The 27,630-nt window shown below is 47.4% G+C and overlaps 1 protein-coding gene across 1 annotated transcript in view; it reads right to left on the bottom strand.

Moving 5' to 3' along the window:
* Nucleotides 1-12,272, bottom strand: part of FLVCR2 (FLVCR choline and putative heme transporter 2) — a 61,148-nt gene extending 48,876 nt beyond the window's left edge. Inside the window, exons 1-2 of the mRNA XM_066342226.1 lie at nt 12,082-12,272; nt 10,620-11,470 (exon numbers count right to left, since the gene is read on the bottom strand). Of these exons, the coding sequence (XP_066198323.1) occupies nt 10,620-11,327 (708 nt within the window). The 5' untranslated portion in view covers nt 11,328-11,470; nt 12,082-12,272. The remainder of the gene's footprint in view (nt 1-10,619; nt 11,471-12,081) is intronic.
* Between the last annotated feature and the right edge of the window lie 15,358 nt (nt 12,273-27,630).

The following is a 27,630-nucleotide window of genomic DNA, read 5'->3' on the forward strand; positions in this document are numbered from 1 at the left end:
CTTGGACAAAGACATTCAGTGAGCTTTTCAGGTTGGTGAACACATCCCATCAAAGTGCTGGTAGGGTGCTTCTACCCCATACCTTGCCCTGTATCTGCTCCATTTGGCTGTTCCCGAGTTGTATCCTTTATGATAAACCAGTAAATGTACATTAAGATGTTACCGGAGTTATTTAAGCCATTCTAGCTAATTACAGAACCTGAGTAGGGGTCATGGGAATCCCCAATTTATAGTTAATCAGAAGTATAGAATTATACTATGCCCCTGGGATTTGCAAATGGTGTCTTATGGGGAGGCAGTCTTGTGGAATGGAGCCCTTAACTTGTGGGGTCTGTGCTGACTCTGAATAGTGTTAGAATTGCACTGAATTACAGGACACTCAGCTGGTGTTGGAGAAGTGGAGTGCTTTGGGGAGTATGACCTTAGCAATATTGGATCTTCCAATCCATGAACACAGGATGGCTTTCTATTTATTTAGGTCTTTTTTAAAAAATGTTTATTTTATTGATTTTAGAAAGAAAAGAAGGGAGAGAAGGAAGGAGAGAGAGAGAAAAAAGAGAGAGATAGAGACAGGAACATCAATCTGTTCCGGTATGTGCCCTGACTGGGGATCGAACCAGCAACCTCTGTGCTTCAGGACAACGCTGCAACCAACCAAGCTATCTGGCCAGGGCTATTTAGATCTTTAATTTATTTCAGCAACATTTTATAGTTTTCAGTGTATAAATCTTTCACCTCCCTGGTTAAATTTATTTATAAGTATTTTCTATGCTAGTATAAATGGAATTATCTTCTTAATTTCCTTTTTTAAAATTTATTTTAGAAAGAGAGGAAGGGAGATAAGAGGGGGCAGGGTAAGAGAGGAAGAGAGAGAGAAAGAGAGAGAGAAACATCAATTTATTGTTCCACTTATTTATGAATTCATTGGTTGATTCTTGTGTGTGCCCTGACTAAGAATCAAACCCACAACCTTGGCATACTGGGACAATGTTCAAACCAACTAAATTATCTGGCCAGGGCCTTAATTTCCTTTTTGGATTGTTTATTATTAGTGTATAGAAATACAATTGGGTTAAAACACTGCAAATCTGGGCCATGGCCGGTGGCACAATGGATAGAGCACCGTCCTGGAGCACTGACATTGCCTGTTCAATCCCAGGGTTGCAAGATCATGCCCGGGGTCGCCAATCCAGAGGGTGTCACCTCAATGCTCAATTCTGAGGGCCTCAGCTTGATTCCCATTCAGGGCACGTATGAGAAGCAATCAGTGGCACAACTAAATGGAACGAGTTGATGTTTCTCTTTCTCTCTCTTCTTCTCTCACAAGGAAGAAAGAAGGAAGTAGGAAGTAAAGAAGGAGAAAGGGAGGGAGGGAGGGAGGGAGGAAGGGAAGGAGGGAGGGAGGGAGGGAAGGAGGGAGGGAGGGAGGGAAGGAGGGAGGGAGGAAGGAAAAAGGAAAGAAAAAAAGAAGAAAAGAAAAGAAGGAAGGAAGGAAGGAAAGAAAAAAAGAATCATGGGAAGGAAGAAGGGCAAGTCTAAGTAAAAAGGCCATGAAATTTCCTACCATTTTGATTGTGATTTTTTTCTTGGTTGAGCATTTGCTTGGTTGCTATAGGTCTTTGATTTCCAGAGCTCCTATAAGAAAGTTATTTCAGCCAGGTCCTAATTTGTTTAATGTTTCTGTGGGGGAGTGAGGGTCTGGATTTACCATCCACCATCCACCATCTTGTTAACATCACTCACTGCGTGAGGCTTAGTCCCCAAGCAGGGTATCTTCACAGAGATCATTAAGAAGCTATCAGAGCTGAGAGAGGAGGACGGGAGGGAACAAGAGGCAGCCTGGATAGGAATGCGGAGGGAGCAGGGGACCTGGAATGCTAAACTGAAGACTCAGACTTGGTTGCACGGAATTAGTGGGCAGCTGGAAGACAGACAGACAAAGCGGAAACAGTCCCCCAACCTCCTCCAGTGCAGACAAGAAATTCACAGAGACAAAGGATTAGGAACATCTGAAATGGTTCCACCTCACATTCCATCACGAACTCCCCCTCCTCCCCACCTCCACCCAGGGTTTTCAGTACATTTTCAGAACCCTAAGTGAATCAGAATGATGAGCCCCCAACCCCAGCCCAGCCTGTTCCCTCAGTCTGAAGTTCCCAACTGCTTCCGCCTGGACACAGGACCAGCACACAGCAAGCACGCAGTAAGTCACCCTGACAGGAACATGGCTGCAGGCAAGATGGTGCTTTCCCATGATGTGCTGGTCCTCCCTCTTGGTAATTTCAAAAATTCTGATCATGCCTGACCTGTGGTGGCACAGTGGTTCAAGCGTCTTCCTGGAACGCTGAGGTCACCAGTTTGAAACCCCTGGGCTTGCCTGATCAAGGCACATATGGGAGTTGATGCTTTTTTGCTCCTCCCCCACTCTTCTCTCTCTCTCTGTCTCTCTCTGTCTCTCTCTCTCTCTCTCCCCCTATGCTCTCTAAAATAAATACAGTCTTAAGAAAAATTTTAAATTAAGAAAAAGAGTTACCTATTATTAAAAAAAAAAAAATTCTGGCCCTGGCCGGTTGGCTCAGTGGTAGAGCGTCGGCCTGGCGTGCAGAGGTCCCGGGTTCGATTCCCGGCCAGGGCACACAGGAGAAGCGCCCATCTGCTTCTCCACCCCTCCCCCTCTCCTCCCTCTCTGTCTCTCTCTTCCCCTCCCGCAGCCGAGGCTCCATTGGAGCAAAGATGGCCCGGGCGCTGGGGATGGCTCCTTGGCCTCTGCCCCAGGCGCTACAGTGGCTCTGGTCGCAGCAGAGCGACGCCCCGGAGGGGCAGAGCATCGCCCCCTGGTGGGTGTGCCGGGTGGATCCCGGTTGGGCGCATGCGGGAGTCTGTCTGACTGTCTCTCCCTGTTTCCGGCTTCAGAAAAATACAGAGAAAAAAAAATTCTGATCACTAGTCCTAATTTGGAGACCAGTTGAAAATACAGGAGTCTGGGCCCCTCCCCTAGAGAGTCCGGTTAAGGAAGTCCACATGGCGGCCCAGGCACCTGTATTTTTACCCAGGCCCATGGTGAGCCCAGCGACAACCATTTCAGGAGGCACATGCCTCGTTTCCTCACCAGAGTTGCTAGCCGCTAGCCTCTGAGCTCATTTCCACCTGCCTGCACGCTGGGGATGCTTTCCCTGAAGGGAAAAGGAGAATCAAAATTCAGTTTTTCAGGATCCTCCTCCCAGAAGTCTCAAACAGGGCAGTTTTATCTGACTCACAGACTCAAACATAGAATGTTATTTTTAAGTTTTGAATTAGTTATCAGCGTTTAAAAAACAGATTTCATAAACCAGACACAGAAAGCCAAATCGTATATGAATCCTAGAATAGGATTCTATGCCGTATCTAGAAGAGGCAAATCCACAGAGACAGAAAGCAGGAGGAGGAAACCAGGGGCGGCAGGGAGGGGCTGGGGGAAGCTGTTGTTTAGTGGGGAGGGTTCCTGGGGAAGACGAAAAAGTTTTGGATATAAATAGTGGTTAATGTTTACAAAACATTGTTAAGTGTACTTAATGCCATTGAATTGTACACTTATGAATAACTAAAATGAACAACATTATGCTATGTATAATTTACCACAATTAAAAAAGAAAACAAAACAGATTTCAGCCCCACCCGGGTAGCTCAGTTGGTTGGAGCATCAATCTGATATCCCAAGGTTGCAGGTTAGCTCCCTGGTCAGGGCACATGCAGGAATCAATCAATGAATGTGTGAATGAGTAGAACCACAAAGCCATCTCTCTCTCTCTCTCAAATGAATCAAATTTAAAAAATTTTTTTTGAGTTTTCTGGGTTTCTGTCTTCTCTGTAAAGAGAAGATCTATCTGACCTGTGGTGGCACAGTGGATAAAGCGACGACCTGGAACTGTGAGGTCTCCAGTTTGAATCCTGGGCTTGCCCTGTCAAGGCACACACAGGAAGCAGCTACTATAAGCAGATGTTTCCCGCTTCTCCCCCTCTTTCTCTCTCTCTCTCTCTCCCCTCTCTCCAAAAGTAAAGAAATAAAATCTAAGAAAATAATAATAAAAATAAAGAAAAGAAAGATCTGACAACACTGGACCATGCTTTGTATGGCAATGGCTGGTGAGAGCTGAAGCAGCTGCTGTCTTTAGATGGGACATGTGCTCTCCTGTTTGCTGTAGTCCCACCACACTCCAAAGTCACTTTTGCGATGTCACGTCTATATGACCCGGCTCCCATGAGCATTTGAGGCTCCCAGCCATTCTCATCTTGGCTACCACTAGCCTTGTTCTGCTCCCCAGTCCCTGCCTATTTCTCTCTTCTAGTGCATAAGGGGAGGCCAGAAAGTGGTCAGCCACGTGGGCAGGCACTCTGTGTGCCTTCACAGTAACAATCAATGGAAGAGGTCCTAAAGCCAGGTAGCTCAGTTGGTTAAAATGTCATCCCAATGCCCCAAGGTTGTGGGTTTGATCCCTGGTCAGGGAAGACACAAGAATCAACCAATGGCCTGACCAGTGGTAGCTCAGTGAATAGAGCATCTACCCGGGACACTGAGGTCCCAGGTTCGAAACCCTAACATTGCCAGCTTGAGTGTGGGAACATCAACATGATCCAAGGTCGCTGGCTTGAGCCCAAAGGTCACTGGCTTGAAGCCCAAGGTTGCTGGCTTGAGCAAGGGGTCATTGACTTGGCTGGAGCCCCCAGTCAAGGCATTTATAAGAAGCAATTAATGAACAACTAAAGTGACGCAACTATGAGTTGACGCTTCCTTCCCTTCCTCTCTCTCAAAAAAAAAAAAATCATGCCCTGGCCGGTTGGCTCAGCGGTAGAGCGTCGGCCTAGCGTGCGGAGGACCCGGGTTTGATTCCCGGCCAGGGCACACAGGAGAAGCGCCCATTTGCTTCTCCACCCCTCCGCCGTGCTTTCCTCTCTGTCTCTCTCTTCCCCTCCCGCAGCCAAGGCTCCATTGGAGCAAAGATGGCCTGGGCGCTGGGGATGGCTCTGTGGCCTCTGCCTCAGGCGCTAGAGTGGCTCTGGTCGCAACATGGCGACGCCCAGGATGGGCAGAGCATCGCCCCCTGGGGGGCAGTGCGTTGCCCCATGGTGGGCGTGCCGGGTGGATCCCGGTCGGGCGCATGCGGGAGTCTGTCTGACTGTCTCTCCCTGTTTCCAGCTTCAGAAAAATGAAAGAAAAAAAAGAAAAAGAAAAAAAAAATCATCAACCAATGAATGAATTTTCTCTCTCCCTTCTTCTCTCTCTCAAAAATCAATTTTAAAAAAATAAAAATTTACTTGCTCTTAATTTCCAAAAAAAGAAAATAAGGAAACAGTTAGACCTGCCTGTGTGTTTTTATGCCAGGTTTGATGATGAGGGAACAGCCGTGGATGAATATGACAGGTTAGATGCATGAGGGAATTACAGTAAACTAGGGGAAACTGAGCAAGGTCTGTGTATTCAGAGACTCCCTTCCCCTGTGGCTCCAAGAACTGAGTTTGTAAGGTAACTGGATTTTTCTTGCCTGGAATGCAAACTGATTCTACTCTGTTACTGGGTGGCGCTGTGCTCTGAGCCGTCCAAGAGTTCTTGAGGAAGTCCCTTCCCTTCCGGGTGCTGGAAGCTCCTCACTGGTGGGGGTGTGGGGGAGTTAGAGCTGAGTTGAAGATTTCTTTCAGCTCCCACATCTCCCTCATCCTGGACCACCAAACTATCACCAGACTCTAACACAGGCTTTCTTCCAACTCCTGCTCAGTAACAGCGTGTTCACACGGTGCACTCTCCCTCTCGGGAGCACGCCCACGCCTTCCCCTGCCCCCTATTCCCCCCACCCCCAGGCACATTACCTTTGCCTTTTTCCTAAATTCCAAGGACCTTTCTTCTGCATCTAGAACTTGTTTCCTGAGCCTACCCAGCCCAGCTGGCTCGCTGCTACTACCTCTGTAACTTTCGAAATAAACTTCCTCTTATAATTTGAAAGCTATATAAAAAAAGAAAGTGCCCACATCACTCAAAACCCCACACAGATCATTTTCCCTTGAAGCAATGGAGTAAATGTTGCTAAAAATACAAACTAACTAAACGAGCAAGAGCCAGGGCTGCAGTCTGAGCCTCCTTCCCTCCTCTCATCTCAGCTCAGGATTTCCCAGTTCCTTCTTCCCGGAGCCTCGGGCCCACCCCACCTTCCAGGGCCTCCCGCACTGAGTTCAGAGCAGCAGCTCCAACTCATTAGCAGTTTGCAGTGCGGCAGTGGGGGTGGCAATACTAATACGGGGGACTTCAGAAGACTGGAGCTAGGCTCTCAGATTCTAGAGGAAACTGCGGGGCACTTTTCACCTCCTGCAACCCTTGAGTCATGATGGGCAAAATCTGAACCTCAGAATCCTGCCCCCCCCCCTTTTTTAATGCTTTATCTATGTGAAGACTCAATGCTGGCCAATTATCGACATGCGCTTTGGAGGTAGAATGGGTTCAAATCTCCCTTTTGCCACTCAATCACTGAAGGGTCCTGACTAAGGTTGCCCCCTTTACCTGTCTCAATTTCCTCACCTACCCCACAGCACTGAACAATTAAATAAAGGGTGAAAAAGTGCCTGGCACACAATCGGTGTTTGATATTTAGCTCCCTCCCCCTTGTTTTCCCATAGCAATTAGGCAAAGAGGATGTAAAATCCTCGTGGAGAACTGAACATTGATCCTTTATACTCTGATCAGTTTTGCTATTTAAAAAAAAAAAAATACCTGGCCCTGGCCGGTTGGTTCAGTGGATAGAGCGTCAGCCTGACATGCAGACATCCTAGGTTCAATCCCTGGTCAAGGCACACAAGAAGAGCGACCATCTGCTTTTCTTCCCCTCCCTTTCCCCCTTCTCTCTCTCTTCCCCTCCCACAGCCAGTAGCTCAACTGGTTCGAGCATCATCCCTGGGCACTGAGGATGGTTCGGCTGGTCCAAGCACATCAGCCTCAGGCACTAAAAAATAGCTTGGCTGATTCGAGCATCGGCCCCAGACAGGGATTATTGGGTGGATCCCTGTCAGGGTGCATGTAAGAGTCTGTCTATCTCCCCTCCTCTCACTTAAAAAAAAAATCTGAATCTTGCAGCCTGGTACAATAAAAATCTGGTGTGAGAACTATAAGGGCAGGGGTTATGTCTGCAGCCTCAGCACAGCATTAGGCAAACGGGTCATTGTTAGGTGAAGAGGCTCAAAAGAGGCCTCCCCAAGACAGGCTACTTTGGCATATGGATTGTTTTGAGCTGAAAGCATTGAGGCCCTGCAGATGCAGAAGAAACTTCTTCCTCTCCCTTAACTAACTAGGAGAATTTAAATTGGGAGCCGTGTCCATAATAAAAGTTATTAGCAGAAATAACCCTGATGATCCATCTAAAGAGCAAAGCAAACTTCTAATTACCGAACATCCACTCTTCTTTTTTTTGTTTGTTTTTTGGTTTTTGGGTTTTTTTACAGAGGCAGAGATAGACAGGGACAGACAGACAGGAACGGAGAGAGATGAATGAGAAGCATCAATCATTAGTTTCTCGTTGCGTGTTGCGACACCTTAGTTGTTCATTGATTGCTCTCTCATATGTGTCTTGACCGTGGGCCTTCAGCAGACCGAGTAATCCCTTGCTAGAGCCAGCAACCTTGGGTCCAAGCTGGTGAACTTTTTGCTCAAACCAGATGAGCCTGCGCTCAAGCTGGTGACCCTGGGGTCTCAAACCTGGGGTCCTCCGCATCCCAGTCCGACACTCTATCTACTGCGCCACCGCCTGGTCAGGCTACTCTTCTTATTGTCCTGAGAATGACCTTCCCTTTCCTGCTCAAGCCCCAAGGCATCTTATTTTAGTCCTTGGCTCGAGATGTTTTATAAACCTCATTTTACCTTTCTGTCTACGAACCTCTCGTGTATGTGGGGTTGCCATATGTACTTGGTGTTTTCTTCTCGTTCATCTGTCTCATGTTGATCTCATTATTAAGCCAGCTGAAAGAACCTAGAAGGGGAGAAGAACTTTTCTTCCTCCCTCACATAGGTAGACGCTTGTTGAATGGATGAATGAATGAATGAATGTTGAACTGGATGCAAGCAGGGGCTGGTGCATGTGTGGAGCACAGAAGCCGCACTAGAAGAGAGGGGTCGGAATTAACAGGATACAGGGGTTTTGCTGATCAGTGTCAAGTGTGCAGGCCATGAAGAATTATTCTGGAGAATGACATTTAAGATCTGTTCAACAGCTTTGTGGAGTCGTTTTTCTAAGCAGCAAAGCTCAAGGTGCTTCGTTAATATTTCTCCTCCACTCAATCATTCTTAACTCAGAAAGGTTAGGACATATGCCTCTCTGTGTGAGGAAGCAGAAGCAATTTAGCTTTTCCATAATGTTTTGGTTTTGAACTTAGCACAGTGGGTTGAGCTTAAAAGAGCAAAAACTAAATGGATGCCCCTTCAGGATACAAATCTACAGGGTGGAGCAAAAGTAGGTTTACAGTTGAGAGTATGCAAAGCACAGAGTTTATTCTTGTAATTACTATTCAGTAATTATTGTATTCTTTTCCATAGGAACAACTGTAAACCCACTTTTGCCCCACCCTGAACACTGTCAGTGTGTTTATATTATTTATTTATTTTTTTAAATTTATTGAATTTAGCAAGAGAGTAAAGGAGAGAGAGACAGGAACATCTACATCTATCTCTCTATTCACATATGCGCCCAGACTGGGGACTGAACCGGCTTTGGCTTAGGGGACAAATGCTCTAACCAAGTAAGCTATCCTGCCAGGGCATTGTTTTAAAATGCAAAATTCTAAGCACTTTCTGGCCTGGGTGGGGAGTAGGGGTGGTGAATGAATAACTATTCTTACTAAGTTTTAAAGATCTATCTGGTGTTAAGTTCCCTCACAGGTGCGTGAGGAAGGGTCTAGAAGCCTCTTAGTTTACCCTCACGGTTAACCGAGCAAGTGCCGGATTCTCTGATCTCACCGGACCCCTGAGGGTTTGCTCCCAGCTAGTTCTGCCCTGCCCAGAGGGTTCAGGATTGCCGAGGCCTTGTCTGTAAAGGGCTCTACTGCAAATGGGGAGATTTATCTCTCTGGAAGCTTGAAATGTGCTGACCTTGACCCCCAACCCCCTGCTTTACCCTCCAGTAAAGGAAAAATCCAATAATGTCAAATCCACCAGTGGGGCTGCAATGGGGAGGTTAAAACCCAGTCACACAGACGCTGGCATCAGTAAATGTCACCCTCAAGACCTGTTTTTTCAGTTGCCCCGAACAAGACACATCTTGTTTCACCCCCCCAAACCTCCCAATCAATTCAATCTTCAGAACATTCCAACCTATAGGTGAAAAACACAACAAAACTGGGTGAAGGATTGTATGTTGCCTGTTTGCGTGCTACAGAAGGCCTGTTTGTTTTCATTGATTGCTTACACTATTACCCAAGTGGCAGGAATTACTGGCTTGGAAAAACTCAAGTCAACTTCCTGGTAGTGAAGATGAAGAGAATAAAAATTTGCCCTTACAGGAGTTTTGGGAATGTCTGACCTATGTGAGAAATTCCTAAATAAAAGGTTAAATTTTCTAAATGCCATCAGGAGGTAAGAGAAAACAGGCCTATATGAACTAAAAGTTCCTGGTATTCTTTAAAGACATAGACACAACAAGTGTGCTTGGGAAGCAGTGAGCCCGGGATGCAGAGGTCCAGAGAAAGAAGAAACCCATATATAATCCGCTTTAAATATTCTGGAGAAGACAATCAGACTCACAACATGCCCAACTTTCTGGGTCATAACCACATTGAGATGCAAAGAATTTGAGATGCTTCTTTTAAAAAGAAGGAAAGAGAGGTATTAAAAGATGAGCTTTTCCAGGCCTTTACAAGGTTTCTAGTCTTTGGAAATTGAGAATGAGATTTCTACTCCATCCTGCTTAACTTGGCTCTAAACCCGAGGGAAGGAGTTTGGCACAAAGCATTGTTCCCACTGTCCTGACTCTAGCTCTGTATAAAAGACGGTAAGAACAGTGCCAAATGCGACCAGGGCACTGCTCTGTGATTCTGGGTAGTACAGGAGACGCTGCACTCTAGGAAAGCTGGTTGGTCAGACTAAAAACACCTGCTAAACTCTGTTGGTACCAGAATAGTCTGATGCCCTAGAGCGGCTCCCCGAGAAAGGAAAACATTCCTGAAGTGAAAGATCTAAGCTGGTGGACTGACAGTTTCAGGATGAAATCATAAAAACATCGTATGTTTCAAAAGCATGCTTTCTGCTGGGGGCAGGAAAAATTGGGGGTCAAAGAAAAGGTCCCCTCCATCAACAGCACTATCACCCTGAAGGCACCCGATCTCATCTGATCTCAGAAGCTAAGCAGGGTCGGGCCTGGCTAGTACCTGGATGGGAGAAAAGATCCCCTCCTTTAGTCTCTCCTGCACTTCCCTTACACAGTCACCCAATCATAACCACTCACTCACACCCATCAATCACACCCAGCCAGAAAGTCACCCAGTCACAGAGTTGAAGTCAGAAAATTAGTCTCCCACACAGTTAAGTACAGTTAGATACAATCTAACACACTCAGTCCCACAATGACACGATGCCCATTTCTCTGAACACCCACAAACCCCTTTATACCTACCTGATTGCCAAAGACAGCTATGGAGCAGGCTGTTGAAACTTCATTAGCACCAAACCAGACGGACGCAATGCGGGAGGGCATGCCCAGGATGAAAACCTGCGCCATGGCGCAGATGACCTGGCCCAGCATAGTGACTGGGAAGAGATGTGGCTTCAGGCTGCCCAACTTCACCCAGGCCCCCAGGCAGTTGAGGGCTGAGCCGGTGAGGGCGATGGTGCGCAGGCCAAATTTCTCGAGCATCCAGGCCACCGGCAGTAGTAAAGGGATATAGGTCAGCATGTAGCACATGGACAGCCAGTCGATGGCAAAGGCACTGACCCCGTAGAAGTGCGTGAAGATGTTATTGATGGAGCTATACTGGATCCACTGGAAGGCGTTGCACATGGAGTAGCAGCTAAACACCAGGACCACCACCCAACGGCGCTTGCTCACTTTGATCACACTGAGTTCCTCAGGGCCTGAGATACCAGGTTGGGCCAAGTTACCAGCTAAAGCTGAACTGCTGGGGTTCGCAGAGACACTGGGGTGGAAGGAGACGCTGGGATGGGCCGAGACGCTGGGATGGGCTGAGACGCTGAGATGAGTGGAGATGCCCGGATGAGCCGAGACGCCGAGATGAGCGGAGAGGCCGGGGTCGGTCTGGAGCGCAGACTCCTGCTCGGGGGTGCTGCCATCGTGCTCCGCCAGGTTGGGATCTTCATCCACCATGAGCACGGCTTCTTCTGGAGCCCTGGACAGGTGCTGAGAACTCCAGCAGTTTTAAGGAACAGTAACTTTGCTGGTCCCTTAAAGCTGACCAGGCAGTTGTCCAGGTCTGCCCCAGAAGAAACGGAGACCCAGTCCTGTGTGACCTCCATGAAATAAATGTAGAAAAGAAAGGCTCTTAGCATAAGTAACTTTTAGCAGAACTTACTTTCTTTAAAACAAAAAAACTTTCAGCAGAACTTACTTTTCCTAAAAGACTCCCTACCCCTGGCCTTGAGGCTGGTTTCCCAGGCTGTGGCCTTGGGATAGTTCCACAAAGTTGCAGACGTTCCCAGAATGTTTCTCCCTGAATTAATCCTATAGATAAGCATTGTAAAAGAGCTTGTTTCAACTGCTTTGTTTTACTTCTAGGCTTCCCCTCCTCCCCATTAATTTTGTCTTTAAAAGCTAACTTCAAACTGCCTGACCTGTGGTGACGCAGTGGAAACGCTGAGGTCGCCAGTTCGAAATCTGGGCTTGTCTCACACATATGGGAATTGATGCTTCCTGCTCCCAACCCACCCCCCTCTCTAAAATGAATAAATAAAAAATACTAAAAAAAAAAAAAGCTAACTTTAAACTGTGTTCAGGGCCACAATGCGGACTTAGGTCTCCCTGTAGTCACTGGCTTTGAATAAAAGACTCCCTTAAATTTGAACTTTGGTGTAGAGAACATCTGTATACTCTCGCTGGTTTCGCTACAACTCCCAATGCTCACCTCCAAGCTTCTGCTCTCACTTTTCCGTGGGGCCCACTGTCCCCGACCGTTGCCCCCAGGCCAGCTGCAGACGCCTCAGCCCCGTCCTGGCCGCGGTGCCTTGATTTCTACGGCGTTCTGCTCACGTTCTGTCCCTGGGTCCAGGAAAGAGCTCCTAACGCAGCCACTTCTCCGGACTCTGTTCTCCTGGGCGGGCGTGGGGCCTCGCCCCTAGGGCGCACGTGACCGCCCCGCCCCCGTCCGGCCAGGCTTCCCCTACCCCCCCCCACTCCGCCTCCCCTCCCTCCCGCCTTCTCCCGCCTTCTCCCGCCCCGCGGCCCGGCGGCCCAGCAGCCCAGTTGTTTCGCCACAGTTTGCGGGGTGCATTTGTCCCCCACGCCCCAGGCGCTATGGAAACCGCCCGGTTAACCCCACCCCCGCCCCTGAACTGCTTGTCAAAGTCATTTGCCCCCTCCCAGAGGACCACGCGAGAAAATCCCGCCCGCCTTTACGAGGTAACCCTCCAAGAACAGTTTCCTCGCGCGGGTCCGCATCTCCGGCGCGCGTGCCACCGATGCCCGGCGCCTCCAGAAAGCTGGGGAACCCAAGAGGAATGCCCAACTTTTTCCCACTTGGCTGGGCTCCCAAACCCTTCCAGAATGCCGATATAGAGATTTATCGATTTCGCGGTCTGGTTGCGCTCTTGGGGTAAAGAAGAATTGCAGAAAACTCACTTTGCCGGTTGTTTTCGGTGCGCTCGTAGTCTTACTGGGGAAACTCATATTGGAACCTGCTAGGTAGGACTATTCTGTTTTGATGGATACCGCGGCTGCCTCCTAGGCGAGGACCTGTGGGTGGAGGGGAGAGAGAAGTTGGAGATACTTAAGAGCTAGCGGCGGTTGCGTGGTGAAACGCACAGCACCTACACAGCCCTGGGCTGCCACCTGCTGGTCCCAGCTTTTCCAGAGGGTAAAACCTTTAACTCATGGCATCTAGAAAGTCAGACTTGCGGGGCAGAAGTGCCTTTACCCGCTGATCGATTTCAGCCCCGGGGAGGGAGAAGAGCCCGCATTCTCCCTGGATTCAAACACCAGTTTAGCTACGCCTGGGTGCGTAAGGTAAATTAAGGTACTCCACCTTTTTGTGCCTGAGTTTCTTTATCTGTAAAGTAGAGATGATGAAATAATAGTACCCACCTCACAATGTTGTTTTGGGACTTAAGTGAGTCAAGACATGAAACACTTTGAAAAGTCCTGGCAAATAGTATTTCATGAGTGTTGGCTAATCTAATGATTAAGCAAAGAAAAAAAAAAGTATACACACAGTGTGGGGATTACAGGAGAGAAAGGGGTGGGGGGAGGAGGAGAAGGGTAAAGGGGAATAGATAGTGATGGAAGGAGACTTGACTAGATGGAAGGTGAACACACAATGCAATACACAGATGATGTATTATAAAACTGCACACCTGAAACTTGTATAATTTTATTAACCAATGTCACCCCAATAAGTTCAATAAATAATTTAAAAATACATAAATAAAAAGCTAACATTTGTTGTATTCTGCTAAACATGTTTATTTCATTATCTCACTTAAGCATCATAAGAATTCTATAAAGTGGTTGCTATTGCTTGCCTACATTTTTGTTTTGTTTTCTTTTGTTTGTATTTTTCTGAAGCTGGAAACGGGGAGAGACAGTCAGACAGACTCCCGCATGCGCCTGACCGGGATCCACCCGGCACGCCCACCAGGGGGCAACGCTCTGCCCCTCCGGGGCATTACTCTGCTGCGACTAGAGCCACTCTAGCGCCTGGGCCATCTTTTTTTTTAATTTTTTTTATTTTTTTCATTTTTTCGAAGCTGGAAACGGGGAGGCAGTCAGACAGACTCCCGCATGCGCCCCACCGGGATCCACCCACATGCCCACCAGGGGGCGATGCTCTGCCCATCTGGGGCGTCGCTCTGTTGCATCCAGAGCCATTCTAGCACCTGAGGCAGAGGCCACAGAACCATCCCCAGCGCCCGGGCCATCTTTGCTCCAATGGAGCCTCGGCTGCGGGAGGGGAAGAGAGAGACAGAGAGGGGGAGGGGTGGAGAAGCAGATGGGCGCTTCTCCTGTGTGCGCTGGCCAGGAATCGAACCCGGGACTCCTGCACACCAGGCCGACGCTCTACCACTGAGCCAACCGGCCAGGGCTGAACTTTTTCTTATAGTTTGAGTCTTGGCTCTGAATTCTTTCTCAGCCAGAATGCAAGTAACAAGGTTGCTGAACCAAGGTCTGGTCTGACTCCATTGGTCTAACACCTGGTTCCCACAGAAGACCCTACCAGGGGTGCTTAAAGTTGCCCTCATGTTGAAATTACCTGGGGAACAAAAACATGCAGGTATCAGGCTCCACCCTCAGAAGAGCCTGATTTGGGCTGTGGCTGAGGCACTGGAAATGTTAAGAGTTTTATTTTTAAATTTTTATTTATTTGAGAGAGAGAGAGAAACATCAATTTCTGTTCCACTTATTTATGCATTCATTGGTTGATTCTTATATGTGCCTTGATTCATGATCGAACCCACAACCTTTGGTGTAGTGGGTCAATGCTCTAACCAACTGAGATACCAGGCCAGGGCTCTCCCATGTGATTTTAATGTGCAACCTAAGTTGAGAACCACTGCCCCAGAACTTTAAATTCATTTTTGGTTTAAAGTTTGAAAAAGAAAACAACAGCCTGACCTGTGGTGGCACAGTGGATAAAGCGTCGACCTGGAAATGCTGAGGTCGCCGGTTTGAAACCCTGGGCTTGCCTGGTCAAGGCACATATGGGAGTTGATGCTTCCAGCTCCTCCCCCCTTCTCTCTCTCTCTGTCTCTCTCTTCTGTCTCTCTCTCTCCCTCTCTCTCTCCTCTCTAAAAATGAATAAATAAAATAAAATTTAAAAAAAAAGAAAAATGTCACTCTCTATAAAAAAAAAACAGATTAAAAAAAAAAGAAAAAGAAAAAGAAAACAACAAAAAGCAGTGACACCCTGTGGCTCTCAGATTTTATTATGCAAATAAACGCATCACCTGGAGATCTTCTAAAACACTGCCTTTAGTTCGGGTCAGCGGTGGGCCTGGGCTTCTGCCCTTGTAAGAAGCTCCCAGGGGTCGTCCACACAGCTGTCTCCCAGGCTGCACTTGAGTCACCAGGCTGTAACTGTAATATTGACTCGCTGGAGAAGGCTCTTCAGGCTAGCTGGGCCCTTAAGGAAGAAGTTACTTGACTTCTATGAGCCTCAGTTTTCTGACCTACATAAAATGTTCATTAAGAAAGTCACAGAGGTAGAAGAAGGTAGCTGTAGAAGAAATGGGCTCAGAAACAGGTTACAAAGGCAAAAGAAGAGCCCTTGGAGTTTAGGAGAAAGAGAGAGGCAAGGAAGAGGTGCCTGGGGAAGGCGGGGGTGAAAGGTGTGGGAGTGCTTCCTGGCGCCATGGTGGGTTTTCTTTTTTTTTTTTAACAGGACTTTTTAGGCAGGGATTTCAAGGGAGATTTTAGGAGAAGATCTCAAAAGAATATTAATCGGCTTTCCGGGTGTGGTCTTTCAGGGTCCTGGTCTGCACTGATTGGTCGGCACCGAGGTCATTAGTCAGTGCAGCTAGTCCTGTGGTCAGCCAGCTGTGGCATTGCTGATCTGGTTTTGCTGCTTTTCTGGGCCTGGAGCTGAAACACAACTGAGGCCTAGATGTTACCCATGGCGGTTAATGCTTAAGGGAGTAGTCGTGCAAGGGGCCACTTGGGAATCCCAGTGAGGCCACTCTTCGTTCCCCTTATTCTTCCTCCTAGGTGGTCTACTGCATGACTAGCGACATGCCAGGGGAGGAAAGGTCAGGGAAGGGTCCCAACCACATGACCAGCGATGGGAAAGGTCAGGGGGTCTAAACCACATGACCTGCAATATGTGAGGGGAGGGAAGGTTACCTTGGGAGCAAGGTTCTTGTTTTCCCAGTTCTGCCAGACGCTGGGCACCTGGGGCTTTCCGCCCTTGTGATCCTCTGTGCCTGGCCCATTGTCCTTGCTCTGCTCATGCCTGTCTGATTGACTCCCACAGAACCACCTGTTCACTGCTTGAAGGCACCCACTTTGTGGTAGAAATTATAGATTATGATGGACCATAATAAATGTTTCAAGAGGGAACTTATATCCATCTAAGAATTTCTACACTAACTTAACATTCCCAACCCTCTGTCCTGGTTGGGTACTCAATTGTTTAGAGTGTCATCCTGATATGCCAAGGTTGTGGATTCAATTCCCAGTCAGAGGACATGCAAGAATCAACAAATGAGTGTATAAATAAGTAGACAACAAACTGATGTTTCTCTCTCTCTAAAAACCAATAAATTTTTAAAAATCCTCTTATCAAAGTTCCAACGGTGTTTCTCATCATTCTCTAGGGTGAGCAGAATCTTCATTCTCTTAGAACGACCTCTCACTGTTTCTTTTTCCCTAAGGCATCATGTCCTCTCCCAAAAGTCCTTCAGAGTATATTCTGAACAAGCAACAATAAGACAGATGTTCTGAATTCCATGAAGCCTCTCCCATGTGCTCTTCTGGGGCCGTGCTTCAGCTTGGTGACAAATCCCAAAGGGTTGAACCTGGGAATCCACCTGATATTTGGGGTTGCCTTTTCCGACGGAGCGAGTGGGTTCTATTGTGAGCCCCAGCGTCAGTCTACTCAAGGTTTGAAGCTCTGTCCTGCCATTATTCGCTTTGGGATCTTGGGCACTTACTTAACCCCGCTATCCTTCAGTTTCTCAATCTGTAAAAGGAGGACTAAAAAGACCCACCTCATAGGGTTATTGTGAGAATTAAACAAGATAATATGTGTCAATTTCTTCAATAATATTCTGACAATCACCAGCGTAGTGCTGTCTCTTCACTGATTCCCACCAGAGATACAGCAGCTATATAAATATTGGGTAGCTATTACATGGAAATATTTTGTATTCATCCATTGATAAAACCTTTATTCAGCAGCTTACTATGTGTTATATTTATTTGTCAATATGTTCTGTCTCTAGGTATCTATAGGTACACCTTGAAAGGGAAGGAGAAATACATTTTGGAGGTTGCTTTCTGAAAAGGGGCCCTAGTTCCTGGTTCTATCCCAACTAACTCCCCGAGGAGCTTGAGGGAACCTCTGGCTTTGAACTCAGTTTCTATGGCTCTCTGCAGAATGGTAGCAAAGTCTGCCCCCTAGAGGCGAACAACAACTCCTGGTTGTAAAAGCCAAACTTGCAAGTCAAAATATCAATCTTATTAGTAGCATACCACCACCTGAACAGGGGCTGTAGATGTGGAAGACAGGGAGTTTGTTGAGTGGGTGGGAAAGCTAAATTGCTAATGAATGAATCAGGTAGAGACCCTGGACTATTCCCCCTTAAAAAAATACTGACACTTGGAATGTGTAAAAATGTCTTTAGATATTTTACATGTGTAATTTATATGTGTACTACTTCATATTCACCAACATCCTATTTGCTTTATCTTCCACACTTCACATATATTTCCAGCTCCTAAGGACTTGGGTATATCTTTGTATTCCCTGGAGAATTTTCTGAAATAAGCTATATAGCATATATTCTCAGTCCCTTTTGGTAGAACTGAGTTGTGTTACACATCACCATGAAATTTCAGATGACTTGGACAAAGAGGAGATCCAACAGGTTTTCAAAGATGAACGGTTTCATAAAACATTTCCCCCAAAAAACAGATGCAGAATGTCGTCGGAGTTATCATCTAGCCTGGAAATTGGAAGTCAGAGGAACACTGCTTTCTAAAGAAAAAACATTTTCTGGTTTTATACCAACCTACCAAAAGAAATTTTATACCAACCTACCGAAAGAAAAGAATATGAGAAGAGAATCAAATATTTTCAAACATGATATGCAAAGTTTCAAAGAAAGGTACTGCCTTGTCCTCTCAGGAAGCTAGGGAAGCTAGTCAAAAACCTCCAGGAAAGATTTATTCAAGGAGATGATGACCTCAGGGTTTCGAACCTTGGGACTTCAGCATCCCAGGTCGATGCTCTATCTACTCCACTATCCGTCAGGTGTGACATTTTTGATACACGACTAATTTTGATTCTTTAACTAGGTATAACCTTGGTTGTTTTTTTAAAAAAATTCTAAAATTTAAAAATGGAATCAAATTGAGTGGAGATTGAGCTACTTCACCGAGGCCCATGGGAGTCTAGGGGTGTGGTCACTTCCATCCTGGATTTTATGTTGGTGCTAAAATGGACACCCAAGACTCCAACCTTGGAACTGCGAAGATGTCTCTTCAGTTGAAATATGTCCTCCAACGTTATACCAGGATGTCACCTCAGAAAACTGGGTGACAGTTTCTGGGTGCATGGTCAGAGGCCCTATTATCCACACCCTAGTCTTACTTGACTCTTCTCTGCCCTTTTTCCTGCTTCTATAAGTGACTTGCACACTTACATTGTGGATTTTGTGGGGGTCTTATCTCTTCTTTCAACTTCGGTCCCATCATCCAAAGACCATGCCAAAGTCTGTTTCTTCTGTTTCTTCTCTAGAATTCTTTCTATCAATGAATAGCACTGCCAGCTCCCAGTCAGCCAAACCCAAATCTTGAGACCTACCCAGAGCCCACCCTTCCCTCACTCCGTGTCCATTGGATGCTTATCTCCTTAGCATCTTCCCTCCTCTCCTTTCCCTTTGACACCAACTTAGTTCAGACTCTCAGAGCTTCTCACCTTGATCCTATGACCCCCTCTTCATTGGCCTAACTCCTCCAGTTCACGACACTTGATAGGTCTTTCCAATTTTCTTCAAGGCCCTCCCCTGCCTTGAATCCTCCAGGGGCCACACCCAGCTTGCAGAGCATTCACACTCCTGAGCTTAGCACATAAGGCCTTGGTGATGTAGCTATGGCAACATCTCCCACCACTGCCCAATCCCACTTTTCACTCTAGGAAGGCAGAACCACCTGCAGCTTCCCATAAGCATTATGAACACATCATGCCTTGCACATGTCATCCTTCACAATGCAGGACAACCATCACCTCCTCCAGGAAGCCTTCCCCAGTGCCTTAAGTATGATTCAGAAGTGTCCTTCACACCCTGCATGTATATCTTTATGGTAGCTGCTGTCACACTATATCTTAAATGTCCTTGAGGTTATGAATCACATCCTATTCATACTCAAATCCTGATCTCTAGCTCCATGTCTAGCCCACAGAAGGGAAATGAAAGAATGATTGAATTCTAGGATGCGATTCCTAGATGAGTCCCAGTTCCAGATGACTTCAAAATGAATGAAAAATGTTTAGCTTGATCTGAATGCTCATGCCCCCTTTGTTTCCCTTTTTATTTTCTGGGGTACCTCCCCCATGGGGTTTGGAGCTCACCACCACATCTCATGGAGCCCTTCCTAACAAAGGCCGTGCTGTGCGGAGTGGATTCCTTCCCCTCTAAGATCCTCTTAGTTCAGAGTCTCTGAATCTGTCCTTGAAGGGAATGTGTCAGGGCCTGCGGAGGCACAGGGAGGAGGGAGACCCGCGTTCCTTAGAGAGAGTCGGGGATGAAAACCTCCCGCCTGGACAAGGAAACACCAGGCTCTGTCCTGGATGTATTGTGTGAAATCGACGTTCCAGTTCCCTGGAAATACATGGCTGTCCCTAGGGCGGCCTCAGATGGTATTAGCCGCTCTGTAAAGAAAAGGCGTATGTAGGTGGTCACATGTTATTTCCTAGCTGTAGGTTCTGCAGTATGTCCACGGGTCTCCACGATGTTATTCTACAGACCTTTTTATATATTTTAAATACTTCTTACATAAGTAGAAAACAAACTAACAAAAAAGTTTTTTGTTTTTTTGTTTTTTTTTTGTATTTTTCCGAAGTTGGAAACGGGGAGGCAGTCATTCAGACTCCCGCATGCGCCTGACCGGGATCCACCTGGCATGCCCACCAGGGGGCGATGCTCTGCTCATCCGGGGCGTTGCTCTGTTGCAATGAGACCCACCCTAGTGCCTGAGGTGGAGGCCATAGAGCCATCCCCAGTGTCTGGGCTAACTTTGCTCCAATGGAGCCTTGGCTGCGGGAGGGGAAGAGAGAGACAGAGAGGAAGGAGAGGGGGAGGGGTGGAGAAGCAGATGGGTGCTTCTCCTGTGTGCCCTGGCCGGGAATCGAACCCGGGACTCCTGCATGCCAGGCCAACGCTCTACCACTGAGCCAACCAGCCAGGGCTAAAAAAGTTATTTTACAAACATGAGAAAAACCTACCTAAAAAATAAGTCAAAGAGGAAGGAGATGTTAAAACTGCTTTTTTTTTTTTTTTTTTTTGCAAAAGCCCAGAGGTGTGAGGCTTCCTTTACATAATGAAATAGAGGAAACTGAGGGAGCAATGAGTTTGTTGATTGCCAGGGCAACTGTTAAAGGCACATGGGTGACAACGCGGAGGGTGCTGACGGGCAGGGTTTGTGATGTTGAGACCACAGTGTCAGAAAAAAAGACAGATAGAATCCTCCGTTTCAGCTCCTCGGTTTATAGGGGACAGCACCCAGGCCCTGGGAGCTATCTTAACAGAGTCATTCATTTATTTACACAGTCATCTCCTGCAGGCCAGGGCTGTGCTGGGTGTCAAGGAAACCAACCCAGCAAAGCCAGTGGTTCTCACTTTCTGGGGCTCCACAAACTAGTGGTGAGACAGATGTGTGAGCAGGCTATTAAAGGGCAACGCAATAAACGCATGGTGGTGGCCCACGCTGATTTATGGACTGACGAAGCCGGGAGCCAGAGAGGGCTCTAGAGAGATGTTTGAGCAGGGTCTTACGGGGTAGATAAGACTCAGTGAGGTCCTGTGGCTGGAGCTGAGGACACAGGGGTGAGCAAAACAGGGTTCCTGCCCGCCCTCACAGAGCTTACCATCAATCAGATGTTCACACACTGTAAATAAACTGTGATAAGCACTATGAGGGCTATTTGTAAGAATTTGGAAAGTACAGATGAACTAGATTGACCGTTTTCAACCAGTGTGCTGCAAGAATTTTTAAAACATGCAATACCTGACTATTTAGTTAGGTGTACTGACCTCTGTTCCGATTGTCAAACAAATGACAACAGCCAACACTACAATAGCCATCTGATATGATTGCCCTGTCTTGAACCATAACTATACAGGTCATATAATAGAGTTGCATCTTATTGGTTACATCATATGATAAGGTTGTGTCTGGTTAATTCTTGGTACCAGAAATCCTTGTATATAAGTATATATAAACACTTGATTTTAAAAAAAGTCACTTTGGAGCAAAAAGAATAGGTAATTATTATTATTACTTTGTAAATCAATAAAAATTTTACCTTTGCCTGACCAGGCAGTGGTGCAGTGGATAGAGCGTCGGACTGGGATGAGGAGGACCCAGGTTTGAGACCCCGAAGTCGCCAGCTTGAGCGCGGGCTCATCTGGTTTGAGCAAAGCTCACCAGCTTGGACCCAAGGTCGCTGACTTGAGCAAGGGATTACTCGGTCTGCTGTAGCCCCATGACCAAGGCACATATGAGAAAGCAATCAATGAACAACTAAGGTGTCGCAACAAAAAACTAATGATTGATGCTTCTCATCTCTCTCCATTCTTGTCTGTCTGTCCCTTTCTATCCATCTCTCTGACTCTCTTTCTCTGTCTCTGTAAAAAAAAATATATATATATATATGTGTGTGTGTGTGTGTGTGTGTGCTGCAGAATTTTAATAATTTGTGTGTGCCATGAGATGAAAGAAGTTGAAATCGTTGAGCTGCTAGATCATAAACCAGATCTTAAGAAAGAGTGGGAATGGGCCTGGCCTGTGGTGGTGCAGTGGATAAGGTGTCAAACTGGAACTCTGAGGTTGCCGGTTCAAAACCCCTGGCTTGCCCGGTCAAGGTACATACGAGAAGCAACTGTGAATTGGTGCTTCCCATTCCTCCTTCTCCCTGCCTTTCTCTTTCCCTCTGTCTCTTCTCTCTAAATCAATAAAATAAAAATCTAAAAAAAAAAAAGATATTAAAAAAAAAGAAAGAGTGGGAATGGCATTCCAGGCAGAGGGAACAGTACGTGCCAAGACCCTGAGTTGGGAGGGAGCACGGTCGTTCAAGGGGGTGCACGAAGTCAGTGTGCCAGGAGCAGAGGGAGGGGGAGGGTGCGGCCAGAGAGCAGCAGCGAGATGGTGTCACATTAATTAGGGATTTTTTACTTTTTCCTAAGAGCAAAGGAGAGCCACTGAGAGATTGTAGGTATATTTGTCACTTGGCAGGTTACACTGGCTGTTTTGTGAAGAACCCAGTTGGGGTAGAGGGCAAGTGTGAGAACAGAAACTTTTAAGGAGGCTGTTGTGGTCACCCAAGTGACCACAAAATGAAATCTTCAGTGAAAACGGCGGTGGCAGGAGCCTGGGGAGGAGGGGGCAGGTGAGAGAGAGGTAGGCGGTGGACCGAATTGGATGGGGGGAGGGGAGAGTCAGGACCATGCCCTCAGGAGGGAGAGTAACAGCTTCTGCCTGTAGATCTTGCAGGGAGAGAAGTGAAGTGGTGAAGGACGGGTGCGCTGTGTTATCACCCCTGCCTCCTGTTCCTCCCTCCTTCTTCCTGGATCCGCCCCCGCCCCTTCCAACAGCGACCTCAGCCGCTGCAAGACCAAGAGACCAGAGAACCTGCTTTAATTCCAGAGTGCGAATTCCCATGAAGATCCCATATGAAAGTAACAGCCCTGAACTCATCCTCTGGTCTTCCACTCCGGCATCACGCCCCCTCAGGGAGGCAGGGTGGGGCACCTGGCTCACTTCACCTTCATTCTGTGAATAATTAGAATAATTAGAAACAAGCCAGAGTAATAATGACCAGGAACATCTGTGATGACCACGGCTGCCTGTGCTCATTTAATTTCTCATGCATGATAATTTGTGTGTGTGTGTGTCTGTGTGTGTGTGTATTTTCCTGAAGTGAGAAGTGGGAAGGCAGAGAGACAGACTCCTGCATGCGCCCCACCGGGATCCACCCGGCATGCCCACCAGGGGGTGATGCTCTGCCCATCTGGGGCGTTGCCCCATTGCAAGGCGAGCCATTCTAGCATCTAAGGCAGAGGTCATGGAGCCATCCGCAGCACCGAGGTCAACTTTGCTCCAGTGGAGCTTTGGCTGCAGGAGGGGAAGAGAGAGAGAGAGAGAGAAAGGAAAGGAGGAAGGGTGGAGAAGCAGATGGGCACTTCTGTGTGTCCTGGCCGGGAATCGAACCCGGGACTTCCACACCCCGGACCGATGCTCTACCACTGAGCCAACCAGCCAGAGCTTCATGCACAATAATTTTTGTGATTCTATAGGTGACTAGAATCCAAATGCAGCTGTGTCTTTGCAGTTGGTATTTCTTGCTGTTATAGATCTCTGTGTGACAGCTTACCTTTCTGGCATCCTCTGCCTTAGTTCTTATTCCTTAGCATGCTTCTTAGTCCCTAATGCACTCAAGAACTCTTTTACCTGCCCAACAGGAGAGCACAGGTCTGGGGTGTGTTTTTTTTGTTTTTGTTTTTTTTTGTATTTTTTCTGAACACAGGTCTGCTTTCTGACCCCCAAAGTCCCAAGAACACTCTTGTTTTAGAGCTGGGGGACATGTGCCAGTGATATGTGAAATGGTTTCAGGTGCCACGTGAGCAACACAAGGGTCAGTGCCCAGCTGAGGCCAATACACTCACTGTCCAGTCCTAGGAGGACAAGCAGGCCCACCTGGGAAGGCAGGACGCACGCCAGCAGTCCCCTCCCTTCCAGGTCCAGTTCTAGGTCACTTCGCTGTGATCGCTTCTGAAGCTTAGCTTTCTCCTCTGCATCCCCCAGTCTTCCTCCCTTTAGAGTTTTAGGTCCCGCCCTCACTGTGTTCAACTCCTTAGCATCCCCTTCCCTGAGCCACACCCTGCTTTTGCCTCAACCCATGCCTGCTCAGGTTTCCTTCTGGCTGTCCTCTCCTACACACCAGTCCCAGGCCCTGCCCCTCATCTCAGCACTCTGCCTGGTCCATCCCTCACCTCACCCGGACCCCCCACACCTGCAGCGCCTCAGAGTCAGCCCCCATCGTTCCTTCGCTTCCCGTGACCTCCCCAGGTCCAGCTCTCCATCCCCGGCTGCAGCCTTTTCTCCCTCCTGCCCAGGAGATTCCTAGGGCCCTTCGGCCTCTCCCACTTCCTCTCTCTTCCTCCCTCTGCTCTGCCTCCTGGGGCTGGGTTCCCACTCCAGCCCTGCCCCCTGCCTTCACCACCCTGCCTCCTCTGCCTCCCAACCCTGCCCCCTGCCTTCACCACCCTGCCACCTCTCCACTCCAGCCCTGTCCCCTGCCTTCACTCCCCTGCCACCTCTGCCTCCCACTTCCCCCTGACCCTCTTCCTCTGGGACAGGGTTTGTCCTCCTGGACTCTCTTTCTGTCAGTTTCCTTTTATTTTATTTAAACAATTTTTTAAATGTATTGATTTTAGAGAGAAGACGGGAGAGAGAGAGAGAAAGAAAGAAAGAAATGCCAAATTGTTGTTCCACTTATTTATGCATTCATTGGTTGATTCTGGTATGTGCCCTAAGTGGGGATTGAACCTGCAAACTTGGGGTATCGGGACGACATTCTAACTGAGCTACCTGGCCAGGGGCTGTTAGATTCTTTTTAAAACACACGTGTACAAGTAATAAAAGTGAGTTGATGTTTTAAATGAAGTCAATCCCTGGCAGGTTAGCTCAGTTGGTTAGAGCGTAGTCCTGATACGTCAAGGTTGCGGGTTCGATCCCTAATCAGGGCACATACAGGAATCAACCAGTGAATACATGAGTAAGTGGGGCAGTGGGTTGATGTTTCTCTTCCTCACTCTCTCTTTTCCTCTCTCTCTCAAATCAATTTTTGAAAATGAAGTCAATAACACTGCAAGTAGTTCATGGATACAGCAGAAGAGGTTTGGGAAATACCAAGTTAGAGGAATAGGTATAAACTCAGATGGGAAACAGTCACCAGACTCACACAATGACAACACGTGGCTGTCCCTCACATACTTTCATCTGTTGATGTGGTCTCGCTCTGTCTTCAAATCAGGTAACCACAACACAAAACTACTGACACAGCCACTTTCTATCCCCTGCGGGCTCTGCAGCACGTGGCCAGGACTCCCATCTCCCTTCTGTGCCAGGACCGAGGTGCCATCCAAGAGCTCGTTTCCCTCTTTATGTCAGACACTCATTTGGACGCTGACAAAGCTCCCCGTCTCCATGGCTATCCAAGGCCTGCTCCTGGCTAGTGTGTTAGGAAAGTTTGGGACATTAGAAGGAAACTATGGGGACTTGGCAGTGAGCATTCCCTCCCTCCCCTTCACTGAAGTTAGTGGGAAGCGGTGAGGAGGCAGGGATGGAGGGTGGTGTTGGGGTGGTGATACCCATTCATTCATTCAACCAATATTGTGGAGCCCTGACTATGTGTTCAACACTGCTCTAAGCACAGGGGACATAATGGTGAACACACTGACAAGGTCCTGAACCTCTTGAAGTTTGCAGTTCCGTGGAGAAGATGATCAATGAATAAACAATGAACATAATATCATATAAGGTAATAAGATTGAGAGTAAAGGGGTGGTTAAGAAAGACCTCTCTGAGGAGGTGACAGTTAAGCAGAAGTGAGGAAACAATCTACATGGATATCTGAAACAAAAATGTCCTAGGCACAAGGAATGGCTAGTGCAAAGGCCCTGAGGTGGGAACATGGTTGGTACGTTTGAGGCACAGCAGAGGTCAGTGTGGTCGGAGTAGAGAAATCAAGAAGAGGGTGGGGGGACAGGAGGTCAGATAGGTACATGGGGGCCAGATTGTGTGGGGGTCTCACGGGCTTTGGTGAGGACTCGGGCTTTAGTTGACGTAAGGAGCTACCAAAGGGTGTTAAGCAGAGGAGTGCTGTGATTGACTTGCACTGTTGACTGCCTGTGGAGTAGACAGGGGAGTAGCTGGGAGATCCCAGAGAGGAAAGAGATGGAAGTGTCTGCCTTGCGGTGAGGGGCATGGATGCACTGAGAGGTGGGCTGTCAGTTTGTGTCACCAAAAAAATGGGGGAGGGTCTCTCAGTAAATGTAACTCAGCAGTATTTTCAGAGGTAGTAAAGTTAGGAAGAGATAGAGCCTCTCTCCAGCCAGGAGACCTCAAGCCAGGTGATGATAGCATCTCCACGTTGTTTCAGGCCACAGTGGGGACATGCTGTTCTCTCTACCTAGAACGGGCCTCTCCTTCTCCAACTGCTCAACATTACTCATCCTTTGGTGCTTGATCGAAATATCACCTTCTTAGTCAAACTTTCCCAGACCACGCCTCCTCCCCACACTAGATCTTGTCCTCAGGGTGTATGTCCTCCCAGTTCTTCTCTTCCATTGTACTTATCACAGTTGTCATTCACTAATTAGTGTAGTAATTATAGTGCAGTAATTCTTAGATGTCTGACACCCCCCCCCCCCCAGAATATAGGCTCCATGAGGGCAGGGATGGGTCTGTTTTATTCATCCCTACATCTCATGTCCCTAGCAGTGTGCTTGACATAGGTGTGTGCTAAATACATTTTTGTTGAATGAATGAATGAGTATGCAAATAGGAGAACAGGTACCAGAGATGCAGCAGAAGAGGGTAGTTGATTCTTAAAGAGAAGAGATACAAACAGGAATAGGGCTGTGTCAGCGTAGAAAACAAAGGACTGACAAGCACCTCGTATGGAAAGCATTTGGACTTTGTCTTGTATTTGCATACAGACCCAGCCTTCCAGACCTGCCCACACGTGTGCAAACACATGTATGTGTGCACATGGCAGTAACAGCAGTACCTCCCAATATGAAACATAAAGATAGATTGAAAATCTCTACTCGGGACACTTACTGAAGCTGGAGCTGGAACAGGGACTAATGTTTTGATGGCAAGAAGTTTTTCTTGATGCAAATGATTCAATCAACTCACTCCTTTGAGCCTCAGCGGAAACCAGGATCAACCTTGACAGAAACCATGGTGCACACTCAATTTAGTTTTAGTTTTAATGCCTCAAGCACCCATCCTCCAAGTCCCCTCCCATATCCCTTCCTTCCACTTCTAGCATTCTTTTTTTTTTTTTTTTTTACAGAGACAGAGAGAGAGTCAGAGAGAGGGATAGATAGGGACAGACAGACAGGAATGGAGAGAGATGAGAAGCATCAATCATCAGTTTTTCGTTGCGACACCTTAGTTGTTCATTGATTGCTTTCTCACATGTGCCTTGACCATGGGCCTTCAGCAGACCAAGTAACCCCTTACTCGAGCCAGCGACCTTGGGTCCAAGCTGGTGAATTTTTTGCTCAAACCAGATGAACCCGCGCTCAAGCTGGCGACCTTGAGTGTCTCGAACCTGGGTCTTTCCGCATCCTAGTCCGACACTCTATCCACTGTGCCACCACCTGGTCAGGCCACTTCTAGCATTCTTATGCCCTCTCTACACTCCTGTGAATCAAAAGAAGACCTTCAGAGAAGGAGAGGCAAAAATTTTGTCTACAGTGTAAATGGTTGATAAGACAAAGTTTATCAAAGC

The sequence above is a fragment of the Saccopteryx leptura genome, chromosome 6 (assembly GCF_036850995.1).
Source record: "Saccopteryx leptura isolate mSacLep1 chromosome 6, mSacLep1_pri_phased_curated, whole genome shotgun sequence".
Taxonomy (NCBI): Eukaryota; Metazoa; Chordata; class Mammalia; order Chiroptera; family Emballonuridae; genus Saccopteryx; species Saccopteryx leptura.